The sequence below is a fragment of the Calliphora vicina genome, chromosome 1, assembly GCF_958450345.1.
Source record: "Calliphora vicina chromosome 1, idCalVici1.1, whole genome shotgun sequence".
NCBI classification, from domain to species: domain Eukaryota; kingdom Metazoa; phylum Arthropoda; class Insecta; order Diptera; family Calliphoridae; genus Calliphora; species Calliphora vicina.
The window spans coordinates 50,386,106-50,399,914 of NC_088780.1; the positions used below are offsets into that span (position 1 = coordinate 50,386,106).

Consider the following 13,809-nt stretch of genomic DNA (forward strand, 5'->3'; position numbering starts at 1 on the left):
TGGTTTTTATTATTTTCAAGCAAAAAAATGTCCTAAAATAATAATACTCTGTATGCTATGTTTATTGTGTTATCGTAACCAACCAGCAGAGACCTGCGCCGAATGCTGCCGAGTCGTGATATATTACGACATTATGACAATATGACTGTTAAGAGACCAATTATGTTTTGTATTCTACAACTGCTAAATGTATATTGCTTTCCTAAATATTAACCATAATATTCACAATCAAATTTACAGTGTTTTTCATGGTTTTAAAAGTTTGGGGTCATGTTGGCCCTTAGGGTATTAATATATTTTTCTCAAGTTTCATAATCGACACAAAAATATATATTTGGGGGATTCAAACGGTCTGCTATTAAGTCATATTGTCGTATATATGATAGTTTATACAAAATGTTGTTGTGTGTCAAACAAATAAAAGCTTGGTGGCAACTTCGACAGAAATCATTGAAAGATGATTTAAGTCGTTTCGCATGACTTCCAAACAGTGCCCAGAGATCGCTACCATTATCTTACTGCTAAGTGCAATACAACTTCCATTAGCAAGTAGACATAAGTATAATAATGACAACAGATATCAATGCTACATTTCTTAATGTGGATTACATTGCCAACTTAAAAGGAGATATTCTCCATAAGGTCCATTCATAAATAGAAAAACTTATACAAATTTGTATTTCTTTTTGCGTTTCTGTCTTATTGCTTTTTATAAATTAAAGGGGTAATAATACTGCTAACACACAGTTACAAATACATTTGAATTTTCTTATCTTATCTTTTTTTGTTGTACATTTCAACAAATTTAAAATTGATTTAAAATGTCAAACAAGATAGTTGTGCAACTGTTAGAAAAATTACACAAAGTTACTCATATAAACTTTAATTTGATTAAAACCTTGCAATATTTCAGAAATAAGTATTTTTAAATTTCTGTTAATAAAACAAGCGTATATTTTACAATATTTAAAGTAGCCTAAAGCAAATGTTACCCTTTTTTTATTTTTATAAAATTCACATTTTTATATATACATATATATTGTATAAATTATGTGGCTTTTTTAAATTAAAATTAAAAACCGCGAATAATTAAAAATATTTACATATGAAATCATTTATTTATCCCATAAATACTAATGAGAACTCTTTAAAATACAATCATATATTCACCAAACATTGGCTTAGTTAAATCTTGTGTCTGGGGAGTCTATGGACAAAAGTGGGGGTTTGAAAATAATGCAGTTTTAAAAAGCAATTAATTGTAAAGAAAATTCGAATTAATTTTTTATTAATATTGATTACAAGACATAAATAATTTTCAAACTGTCAAATCTATTACAAATTATTTTTAGAAAATTGTTCGATATTAAATTTTAACAAAAACAAATTGAATGAAGAAAAAAATATTATCATTAGATTAGATTTGAATTAACGAACATTTAAACGTTCAAAGGTTGAATGAATTCGATGTACCTACGTAAACCCTTGATAATCCGGATAATTGATTGCAGACCCTACCCCTAATCCGAATTATCAAATTATCCGGACTACCGAATAATAATTTAAAATATTGTTGTAGGTATTAATAATGCTTTTAAAACAAATATCTAACGATATTTATGTAGGTATCATTTAAATAAATTATTACATTTAAAAAGAACAAATCTAACAGAGATTAAAGTTTTGTGTGGTCTCTTTACTGAATGCATCTTGCACAAACACTGAACTTCAGAAGAAAAATTAGACAAACATTTTGTTATTAAAAATAATTTATACCTACATGTAATATGTAAAAAACTAATCTTCAAAGGCGTAAGTTTCATATCTCTATAAATAATAGAAAAATTAGAAAATGTTTCTTTACATATTCATTTTATAATAAAAAACAACCTTAACCTGAAACAAATTTTGAAAAAATTTTATTTTTCATTTTAAAATGTCACTTACAGCTTTTTTTATTTTATATGACGATATGTTGTATCGTGCAGTTCTTTTTGCAAAAGAATTTATCTCCTCGGCTAGATATACATATCGAACACCCAGTTCAAAAGTGACACAACTCATGAATTTTACGCTTAAACTATGCACAATACACTTTTTTATCTATACAAAAGATATCAGTGTATTCTGTTGTTGTTAACTGAGGCTAAAAAAACACGAATGTCTTTCATTATGTTTCAATTGGTATATACATACATATTTATTTTCGATTTCTGAAAAATTTAAATTTTGAGTTGTGTCACTTTTGAACTGGGTGTGCTATATGTACCCCAAAGCGGAAACTTTTATCTCGTCGGATTGTACACATTAGCTAGTCATAGCCAATAAGTTGTGTTAGACGACGAGAGCTGAAGAATTTATCTCGTCGGATGTCACCATAGATTTATCCATAATTAGTCGTTAGCCTACCGAGAGCCGAAACGTTTATCTCGTCCAATTCTCTATTAGAAGTTTCATCCATTAACAATCATATCCCAGCACTGTGGTACAGAAGATTTCAAAGGAAGCAGACCTTTGAAGAATGATTTGGAACTATTGTTTCCATTTTGACACATTTTTGAGATAAAATTGGCACTATACAAAATATTTAAAATCCCATCACTGACGCCAATGGCAGCAAGATTCAAATAAAATACAAATAAAAAATGTACGCGATCAAGTCAAATCAAATGAGCAAAATTAACGACAGAAATATGAGAATAACATAAAATAATGAAATCGAATGCTAGCAAAAATTGTTTATACAATAAAACAAAACAAACTATATTTTGCACATTCGTCGTTTTTATCAGTCAGCTTCGTTTCTGAAGCAGTGTTGCCGTGAAGACATATTTCAACAAACATTTAGCCCCTGTCTATACTGGACAAATATTCATCATAACAATAAATGGCATTTGTTGCCAAGACAAAGTTGTCTAAGCAAAAGCACTAACAATTTTATCATAACGAAGCAAAAATACTAAAAATAATTTTTTTATCTAGACAACCATTTTGAAGTTTATCATGATAAAAATTGATCAGGTATAACCAGGGGGTTAAAAATTAAGACAATTTCAATTGAATAATTTAGTTACATAAAATTATACATTAAACAGCAAAATCGCTAAATTGTTTTTTATTTATAATATTAATTGCAACACTGAAATAAAAAACCAAATCAAAATAATGAGAATTTGTTAAAAAAAAAACGTTTAACCCCTGTCTATACTTGACAAATATTTATCATAACAATTAATGACGTTTGTTGTCAAGACAAAGCACTAACAATTTTGTCATAACGAAGCAATAATACTAATAAATGGAGACTATACCTGATAATTTTTTATCTTGACAATGATTTTGACATTTATCATGATAAAAATTTATAGGGGGTTAAAATTATTAAAATAAATATATGGCAAAAATAAACAGATTTGCACTTTTGTAACAGTCATTAAAAATCGCTTCATTCATTCTGGCAACACTGATTTTAATAACGAGTGAAAAAACATTAGATTTTCTCTCTCAGTCTCTTTTCTTTATTTTTTAAGTTTTTGTTTACATTCGTTTCATTTTTTTTAACCGAAACAAAAACAAAATATCAGTAGTCAGATGTAGTTTGTTTTTATTTGACGTCTAATTGTTGTAAAACTCAAAATATTCGTTAACAGTTGTTTACATTTTGAATGTGGCTGGATAGTGTTTATAAATTATTTTGACCGGCGAAGCTTTTTTTTGATTTTGTTCGAAATAAATACAATTGTATAAAGTGCTATCTCGTTTAATTAGATACCTAAGTATTTTGTGTGTGTGCAGATATCTCAAATAGATTATTATTGTAACCTTAAAAAGCCGCATTAAAAATAAAATGCTAAACAATGGAAATAATAAAAATTTATCGTCGTTCTATGAGCAATAGTTCTCTGGCGTTTGAGCAGGATCACAAAACAATTGCTAAAGATTTTGTGGTGGTTTATATAACATCAGAATTTCAAAATCAATATGACGATTATGGCAGTCATCATCATTGTTTTGATGAACTTGAAGATTTTGTTATATTTGAACAAACTGTTATAACCAGCTATGAAATAAGTAAACTACTAATCTTCTAACTATCTAAGCAAAAGTTTATTGTTTCTTTTTTTTTTTGTCCGTTAACTATAACAAAATCATATTTATTTTCGATATTTTAGATGAGCGCAAAAAATCTTCACTACCAACCATACCCACCGTTAATTATACGGTGGGCAATCGTGATACCTTGACTTCGGTGGCAGCCCGTTTTGATACTACCCCCTCGGAATTGACTCATTTGAATCGTTTGAATAGTTCATTTATTTACCCCGGCCAACAATTGTTGGTACCTGATAAAAGTGCCAAGGATAATGTATCCACCAGTTCGACAGATGATAAAACTGGCGGTTCTAGTGCTTCGGGCAAATCGAGTCCGATTGAACGCAAACTATCGGCTGAAGAGCAAAGTTATGGTAAGTTTTTTTTTATGTTTTTTTTTTTAATTTTTCTTGCACAATTTTTTAGTGAAATCAGTAATCAGTGCACTTTTTAGGTTTTATGTCTTCTTTGTTGTTTTAATACGAATGAAGTTAAATCAGTTTCAAAATTTCTATTGTAACAAATCGGAAAGTTCATCAAAATTTTAATGATATGAGAATATTAATACCTACATACCTATACCTATTTAAAAATAAATCTATTCTTGGGTAAAAGTAATTTTCGAAGGAAGATTTCAAAGCTTCTAAATATTATTGTTATTTTTTAATGGAATTGTGTTTGAATTTAGAATTTTTTCTACAGAGTTAGGTTTTTTACAGTAAAGTTCTCGATCTATGTACATATATTTATCTATGATTATGGTATTGACAAAACAATGGAAACTTAGGTTTCATTTAAAAAAAACAATTCTGGCCCTTTTAGTGATTCAGTATATTGTTAGATATCCCTTGTTTTTTTTATTACTGCTTCTAGAGTGTCCAAAAAATCTGTAAATTTAAAAAACCGGTTTCCGTTTTAACCGAAAAAGGTTTTGATTATTGCCTTTTAAAAAACCGGTTAAACGCATTCGGTTTTTGTCTTCAAAAAACCCGGTTAACCGGTTTATATTAAATTTTTATTTAATATGAAAAAGGTCTCCTTAAATTTATTTTTAATTTGAATTTTTAAGGCTCTATCTTTATGAAATTATTTTATATCTTTTATGAAATATTGTCAAATGCTATAATTTTCTATAAAATAAATCAATATTTTTAAAAATGGTATCAAAATGGAGTTTACAAAGATTAAAAAACCGGTTGACCGGTTTTCGGTTTTGGATACTCTTACTGCTTCACAGCGACGATGCATTCAACAAATTAAAAAGTCAATCGGCTTCTTTGAAATATTTATACATTTCCTTATAATCGCATTTGATAAAGCAAGCTTGGAGGTATAATTTTGAGTCTGTATTTTGCTATCTACAATTTCCCATATGTTTTGTATGGCCTGCTTCAAAACACAATCCTAGAGGTGTGTATGGGGTCATTGTCGTGGAAAACAGAGGAATATTTTCATCGTATGTATACTTTAACATCGTACTTTGGTCTGTAAAACAGGCACACCACATAATATTGCCTCCACCAAACTTAAATGTCATATTTTTGTTTTTGCTGGTTTGACAGCCCTTGGCCGAAAATTTTCAGGTCATTCCGGTACGTAGAACCGGCTGTCGAGTTGGGTGTCACTCTTGATAGGTTTTTACCTCCTCAGCATACGCCACTGCAATCACGCATAAACTGCGAAATAGGAACAAGGTCCTCAAGTCACTAGCCGGTAGCAATTGGGGAATGGTCATTGCTAGCTACGTACAATACGATTGATCGGTCAGTGGTCAACAATGATGCTTCAATGAGGTCGCCTTTGTTGAGTGATGCTCAGTGGAGAAATATTTAAAGTTGTCAAAATGCAACCTCAAGGGCCGACACATGTTGCCTTCAAATTACCTCCGAACACCACCTTCACGAGGAAACAAAGGTTCCGCAGGTCACCGGAGGTGACGTCCAAACTTCGACATCACAAAGTTGTAGGCATGTCAGACTGTACCTTCATATATACGAGGAGAGCATACAGAGCTATGTGCAGGATTCATTTAATCGCAGCTCGTATATGACAGCTTTTAACGACATTCATAGAGACGCCATCAATTCCGCGGTAGCAGGATACCGATAGCGAACGTCGAGAAGATTCTGCCACGTAAAACAAGAGTCGTTTTGGCACAACTAAGGATGGAGCAATTTGCTTAATGACTTTTGGTCCCGCATAGACCGTACTTATGCCCAGCATATGGTCAGAGTCCTCATGACACCCCCAAATATTCAACTGTCCAGATCTAGCCTTCTTCACTATGTCCAGTGGATTTATGGACTCATCCTGTCAAAGCATGCAGAACCCCCCAGTTTATGCTATTACAACAACAGTCATATTTGTGTACTTGGGATCTAGTCTCTTTCTCTTTGGCCGTCCTACAAATGTTCTTCCATCACTGCCTCTTAAATTATATTGGGATTCATACGAAAAGAGAACATCAAACCTTTCTGTCCCCAAAAGTTTAAAGGTTCTTTGGCAATTTGTATACGAGCAGCACGTTTTTTATTTTAGAAATAAGAGTTTTTTGCGGGCGATAGCAACCTGCGGCTAACTGTTCGAGAACTAATTTCCAATTTTAGATGACGGGAAGCAATTGTCAATTTCTTAAACTCTCTTGCCTTGGAGTAGTTTTACGAGGCCATCCTCCCAAATCTTGTGTTTTTACAGTACATGAACTGTATTTTTCAAAATGATTTAATGAATTTAATAATATTTTAAATTTAAAAAGTATTAATACACAGCATTGTCGTCTGTAAATACCTTAAGTAAATAAGTTCGAAAGATGATTCCATGCAATAAGTAAATTTTACACTTGATAGTGTCGTTACAAATTACTTTAAAGTCAAGAAAGGTTAGCTTGTTATTATCAATTAATATTTATAATATTTTTTCTAAACACTTAGTTTTGTGGGCTTTTTTTATTAAATAATTAAATCGAATTGAATGGAGATAAGAGGTTTTCTGCTTTAAATAACTTATATAATGTTCTTTTGGAGGCAAGTTTTTATTTTTAATCTTTGTGGTTAACTCAAAGTTAAAAACGAATTCCTAAACGTATAAAAAATTAAATCGTTATGAAACTTATGTTGAATGCAAATATTTTTATCAAACTATGTACTGCATATTTTTTGCTATAGTTTGTATGTAAAAAATGGAATGGTCAGTTATTCTTTTGTTCCAGCATGAAGCTGATTATGTGAGTATTGTGGGAACAGAAGAATTTTATAATAATTAGCATGACAACAATTACCATATACGATTAAAGGAAATGTTAAAAGGAAAATATACTCCTAACCCCCAGTAATACGAAGGCTGGTTATATATTAACTAATAGTTATACTGACAGTTTTCATACAAAAATAATTTTAACCGACAGTATAACTACTAGTTAAGGCATAACCAGGCTTCGTGTTACTGAGGGTAAGTATTATAAATTTGTTGAGAAATATTCGCATTTTGAACAATTCTAATTTCGAGCAAATAAAAATATTTGGCTTTTTCTTATTCAATTTATAAATTCATCAAAGGTTTTTAAAACAAATTTTTTATAGAATTTTTGTCTTATAAAGCTTTTATAAATTTAAATGTTGATTATGATAAAGGGGGTTAATATTTTGATATTTAATTAAAACAAACATGATAATCAAATGGAACTCAAATTCAAAAAATGTCTATAAATAATACATTAGAGTCTAATGATTAGACTAAAGATTATTTTAATATAAAACAGCAATGAATGCAAAATATTACATTTGAATGAGATTAAATAGGGACTTCCCCATATAGAAACGATTACTTAACATTATTGAATATATACATATTTAGATAGAAGTCTCAGCTAGTATTTTCCATAGTAACACAGACATTGCTTCAAAACAGGTTTTTTTTAATTTACGTTAGAATTTCATTCATTATTGCAAAGCATCACTTGTGAAATAAATATAAAAATTCCAAGAAAAACTGTAAAAAATTCTAACGTAATTGTAAAGAAATTTTTTAATTTTTTTTACCAAGTATTAAGTAATTTCATAAGTGTGGGCAATTTTACAATGTAATGAATCAAACTATTTCAAGTAGAGCATATACTTTTATATTGCATTAACAATTTTCTCTGTTAACAATTAAATATAAAGAAACTTTAAGTTTCCAGTTTGAAAATTTAAAGATTAATTGTATGAAATAAATAATTCATCTTCTCCAGAACTAGTTAGATTTCCAGGTTTTAGTTATTTAATAAAACTCATAAAACAAAAAAATGGAAATAAAGATTACGGAAACGATTGCTTTTAAAACAATGTGATGAAAATCTATCGATTTCAAAACGAACGCTTTGGAAATGTGTGTTGAATTTCGATTGATTTCAAGAGTAATTTTTTAACCAAAGGCATATCAATTTTTAGCAAAGCTGACAAAAATTAAATAAATTAACAGAAATTATTCAAGAAATGTTATAAAAAAATAATTCGAAATCATCAAAATTATAATTTTTACAAAATTTACAAAACAAAAATAATAAATTCGTTTCTTTTCGAAATCGATTTTCATCACATACCTGAATAGTATATAAAACACAAACAATGTTTCTTCCTATGAAACCATTCAACCTATGAGCTTTATAATGGTTTAGGCAATTTTGTGAAAATGGTTTTAGACACCTAAAACATTCGGTCCATTCGTGAAGCTGATTTTCGAATTTTCCCATACAAAATTTTTTTTATAATTTTTAACTTTTGAAAATTTGTATGTCTTAAAATTTTGTATGTAGGCACCTCTCCCGATGTATAGATCCACTAAAAAGGGATATTTGGAAATTCTATTTTTAAGGGGGTAAAAACTGGTAAAATTGATTTGATTTTTGAAATTTTAATTTTTAAACGGAATTGTAGTCCTTCTAAAAAAAATTCAAACGAATTTGGGTTCTTTCAAACTTAGAAAATGAGTGTTTTGCACGTCCTGCTTTATGTTGCTTGCTTCAGAGTTGGAATGCCGAAAAAGCTTTACGTTTACACACCTACCAAAAAACTCAAAATATTGTTTATCTACTTTTTTCAACAAACAAAAAAACAATTTTTAATTTTGTATTATTTAATATTTCATATTTAAGAGTGTGGTAGCATTCCCGAGAATCGGTTGATACTCTCAAGCTATTTTATGTAACAAGATAAGTTCCTGTACATTCCTATGACAGTTGGATCTTCGCTCCGGACGGACCCGAGACTCACTCGGCCAATGATTGTCAACTCAGTGACAGCTACATATATCAATCGGAAGTTTTTTCGCCAGGGAAGCACTTTCGACGACAGCACAGCTGTTACAACAACAAATTCCTGTATACTCAGAATTATCATTAGACAATAGCTAAAGTATTTTATGTAGAAAATCTTTTTGAAATAGAAAATCCTCTGTATAAAAGTATTTTATATATAAAATCTTGTGTTAAATAAGGAAAATCATCAGTATAACAGAATTTTCTATAGAAAATCTTCAGTATAAAACCTTTTTCTAAAGAAAATCTTCTGTATAACACTATTTTCTATACAACATCTTTAGCTATTTCCATTTTAAAAGGAATAAAATAAGAAAATTGTGTGTATAAAACAATTGTTACTGGAAAATCGTTCATTTACTTTTTACTATTTTTGAGAATTTAAGAGAGTAATTTTGTAAATTTTGATTTTATTCTCTCGTTGCAAGTATTTACTGGGAAATAAATGAACAGACCTATTTTTTATTGTATTTTCCATTCAAATTCATATTTTTCCTCTTCCCAAGTTAAGAACCCCTGTTTTGCTTCAGCACAAACTCACACCACACAGGCTAATTATAACAGTTTCGCCATCTACCTATAAACAAATGTTAAACTAACATACTACACTGTTAATCAACACAGCTGTTCTGCTGTTCAGATAGTGTAAAAACGGCCTTTATATCTTACTTCACCCTTTGATTCTGACATTGAATTGACAATTCACCGTCAGTTTTTTCTTCATATGTTTTTATTATTATTGTTCTGTTTATTTCTCTCCTACTGGTGTTGTTTTTTTTTATTGTGTGTGTGGTGTAGAAAATTCCAACATTCTTTAATAAAAAAGTAAATTATTTATAAAGAATAATTAGAAAATCTTAGCAATTGTTAAAGCTTTATTACAAATTGTAATAAAACAAATAAAAGCGTTAGCAAACAATAAAATAAAGGCAAGAATTGGCAAAAAAAACAAACTTGAACTACAATGCATACGGCTGTATTTTGGCGGAATGGAGGTGATAAAAAATTAGTTTTACGTGTATTATTTACTTTGTTAATTACTTTCATATTCCACTATTTGGTTGAAATTAGAATATACTTTATGATTACGTTGAAATATGAACATTTTCTTTTTATAAAAAAGAAAACAAAAACTTGTCTGATTGGCTGTGTAAATTTTGTGTAAACAACAGTAGCTCGGTTAACAACAAAAAGTGCAATAATTTAATACATTTTGTATAGTATTTAGTTATAAACGCCTTACAGAGGTTAAGCTACTACGCCAGGGCGTAAGAGTGAGTGTTCCAGTTGCTGGTAGTGTTATTAAAAGAACCTTGAATAACCAGTCTAAATTATAATTTTGTTTTGCGATTACTTACTTTAGTTAATCAAATGTTTATCTTTCAATAAGACCCCCTTTTAAATTTTCATTAAAACGTTTTGTTGTACTTGTTTTATATTCGTCATGTCATGTTCTTGTATTTTTAAGGAATTAAGATAAGTTTTTTTTTGCAGTTGTTGTGCTATTGCTTACCTCACTCACACCTTATTGTTCCCAGTTAGTATTTGAAGCTTAAATAAAATTGTTAACTACTGTACCTAACTACACAGTAGTAGTAGTTTTAGACGATATTTATTAGTTTTATGAATTTATGATTTGTATTATTTTGTATTTTATTATTATATACTAAAATACAGGATTTTTACTAGTGTAATTTAAATCTTTTGACTATGAAATGTCTAGTCTTGCAATGGAAATATCACAGTCGTGTACGTTTAGATCTCATCTTGTATTAGTAAGATACAAAGGTATTGTTTTAGATTTCTTAGATCTTAGTATTATAATAATTGAATTTGTTTGTCTGTCATATTTCAAACTTAGCTCTTTCGGACTACATTTCGTTAAGACATGTTATTGACTTAAGTGTTTGTAATAAATTTTAATATATACGAAATGTTATGATATTTTTTGTATACCTTAAAAATATTCTGTGAAAAACAAACATTTTAGTTAAATTAAATATTAATTTAAAAAGTTCAAATACAACACTTTTTTGTGTGTATTTTAAATAACCTACAAAGTAAATATTTAAATTAATTTTTCAAATACATAACACTAAACACATTTATTTGTTTAACGATGACTGGAGAGAGCAATGCAACAATAAATTGTTTTATTAAATATTCAAATACAAATAAATATGTATAAAAATGAACTAATATCTCTGTTAAACTCCGTTTGAGTTAAAATTTTTAAATTAAAGTGTGTGTAATGAAAATTCATTATTTATTTGTGGCTTATACAAAATGACTTTATTTTGTTAATCATTTCAATTTGAAACAAGTAAGCATGCAGATTTGTTGTTGTAAAATCAAATTTTTTTTCAAAAACAGCTTTATTTTGCAAATTTTTCTTTTTTTTTAAAAAACATTGTGTGAAGTAATCGTTATTATTTGGTGAAATTGTAGATGTTTTTAAATATAATTTAAAAATTTTAAGTGCTATTTCAAAAAAGGTTTATTTCTTTTTTTATACAAATAACGAATTGTTTTGAAAAACTAGTTTTTATAATTCAAAATGAATTAGTTTACCAATAATACATTGGAAAACTTATTTTGAAAACTATATTCCGTAATGTCAGTTTTTCAAAAACACGACCTTTTACCAACTATAAATTAATATTTCTAAGATAAATTAAAATTTACTAGGTTTTGAACAAGCATACATTTATAGAATGTCGTTCTACTTCTTAGCATTGCAAAACAATGGAAACTTTTAAACTTATGCAAGAATAGAGACTAAAACTAAAGGAATGTATAAGAAAACGATGTAAAAAGCATCATGTTTTGCTCTTAATTTAATATTTATTTTAGTTTTTTAAAGATTTAGAGATTCAAGATTTGCGAAAATTTAAAAACCAAAATTATAAACGATTTTAGTACTAGATTGAAACAAATACCTACCATATCATAAATCAGCATTTTTAAAAATGATAAAAACATTTCGTGGAACAGGTACTGTTGAAACTCATCATCCAAAGCAAGATAATTTAATATGGAGAAAGTTTAAGAAATTCCCAAAACTGAAACCCCGGTAGGTTATCAATAATCTAAAATTGCAAATTAGTTCTGCAACTATTAGCTAGTCTCTGTTGCTACTACACGACAAAAAACCTCTTATAGTACGAGTAGTACGGTTTTTAGAAAATTCAAACTGGTCGAGACAGAAATGGAATACTGTTCTCTTTTCGGATGAATCCAAATAAAATTTAAGAGGCAGTAAACATTTCTGAGACGGCCGAAGGGAAAAATACTGAAAGTTATTCAAAATGGATTAATTTTGTAAATTATTTTCAAAATTAGCTTTATTTTATAAAATTTGGTGCTTTTTTTAATAATTTTCTTTGCGAAATAATCGTTATTCTTTGTGGTTTATTATAAATTTAAGCAGACACTGAGACCGTTATATAGTGTCTAATAAAATTATATTAATTTATCAACTCTTTACGAAAAAACTAACAAATAATTTAATGATAAGTGTTTTATAACAAATAATAATAAAACAGTTTTCGCCTAATTGTACGAGTAGCTAATAGATTACATTAGTATATTAAGTTGAAAAGCTTAAAATTTAAAATAACAAGAGAAAAAGAGCAAAAAAAAAAGTTTAAACAAATTAAATTAAATAAAACCATTATCATGAGTTTTCAATAAACAAACAAACATATTGAAAAAACTAATATGAATAGAGTTATTGATAAAATAAATGCAATATATTTTATTAATGATATAATGATGATGATGATGACTATGACTATTTTTATTAAAATATTTTTAATTACCAACTTTTTCTATTTTTCTTTTTTAATATATATATTAGAGTGACAATCAGTTGTATGGAAAAAATTTTTTGTTAAAATTTTGAAGAGTGCCGGGTGGAATATTGTGACACTATGCCTAAAAGTTAAGTGCTGAAAATTTGAGCCAAATCGGTCAACGATTTCTGGACGCGCATCGAGGTCAAAGTTCAGATATATGCAAAATTATACTATTTATATGGAATAAATAGGTGAAACTCGTTAAATTTCTGCATTGTTTTCTAGAAATGTATAGATTTATTTATATTAATGAATATTACATTAAAAAAAATTTTTTGGAAGTTAACCCTGCATCTCCTTTGGGTCAAAATGACCCAAAAACTGTATTATTGCCAAAATTGAGGAAAAATGCAAATTTTTCAGATATTTTAAAAATTTTGCTACTAAATAAATACTTTTGCAATTGAATGCAAAATAATCGAAATGTGTACGTAATTATCGTTGTAATGAGATATAAATGACAAAATTTGGTTAAAAAATGTTAAAGTTATTACAAATTCGCCAGACCATTAACGTGTTTCAGGCCACTTGAACAAAAAATTTAGGAAAAAAAATTAACATATTTCG

At 28.3% G+C, this 13,809-nt stretch overlaps 1 protein-coding gene across 9 annotated transcripts in view; it reads left to right on the forward strand.

The window, feature by feature from the left end:
• The window catches only part of mtd (mustard), a 178,564-nt gene that overhangs the window by 98,947 nt on the left and 65,808 nt on the right, over window positions 1-13,809 (forward strand). For 7 of the 9 annotated variants that reach the window (XM_065512204.1, XM_065512116.1, XM_065512124.1 and 4 more), the window contains one exon: window positions 4,173-4,466. In XM_065512204.1, the coding sequence (XP_065368276.1) occupies window positions 4,173-4,466 (294 nt within the window). Of the gene's footprint in view, window positions 1-4,172; window positions 4,467-10,232; window positions 10,381-13,809 lie in introns of those variants that run through there. The other 2 variants (XM_065512158.1, XM_065512166.1) reach the window with 2 other exon arrangements.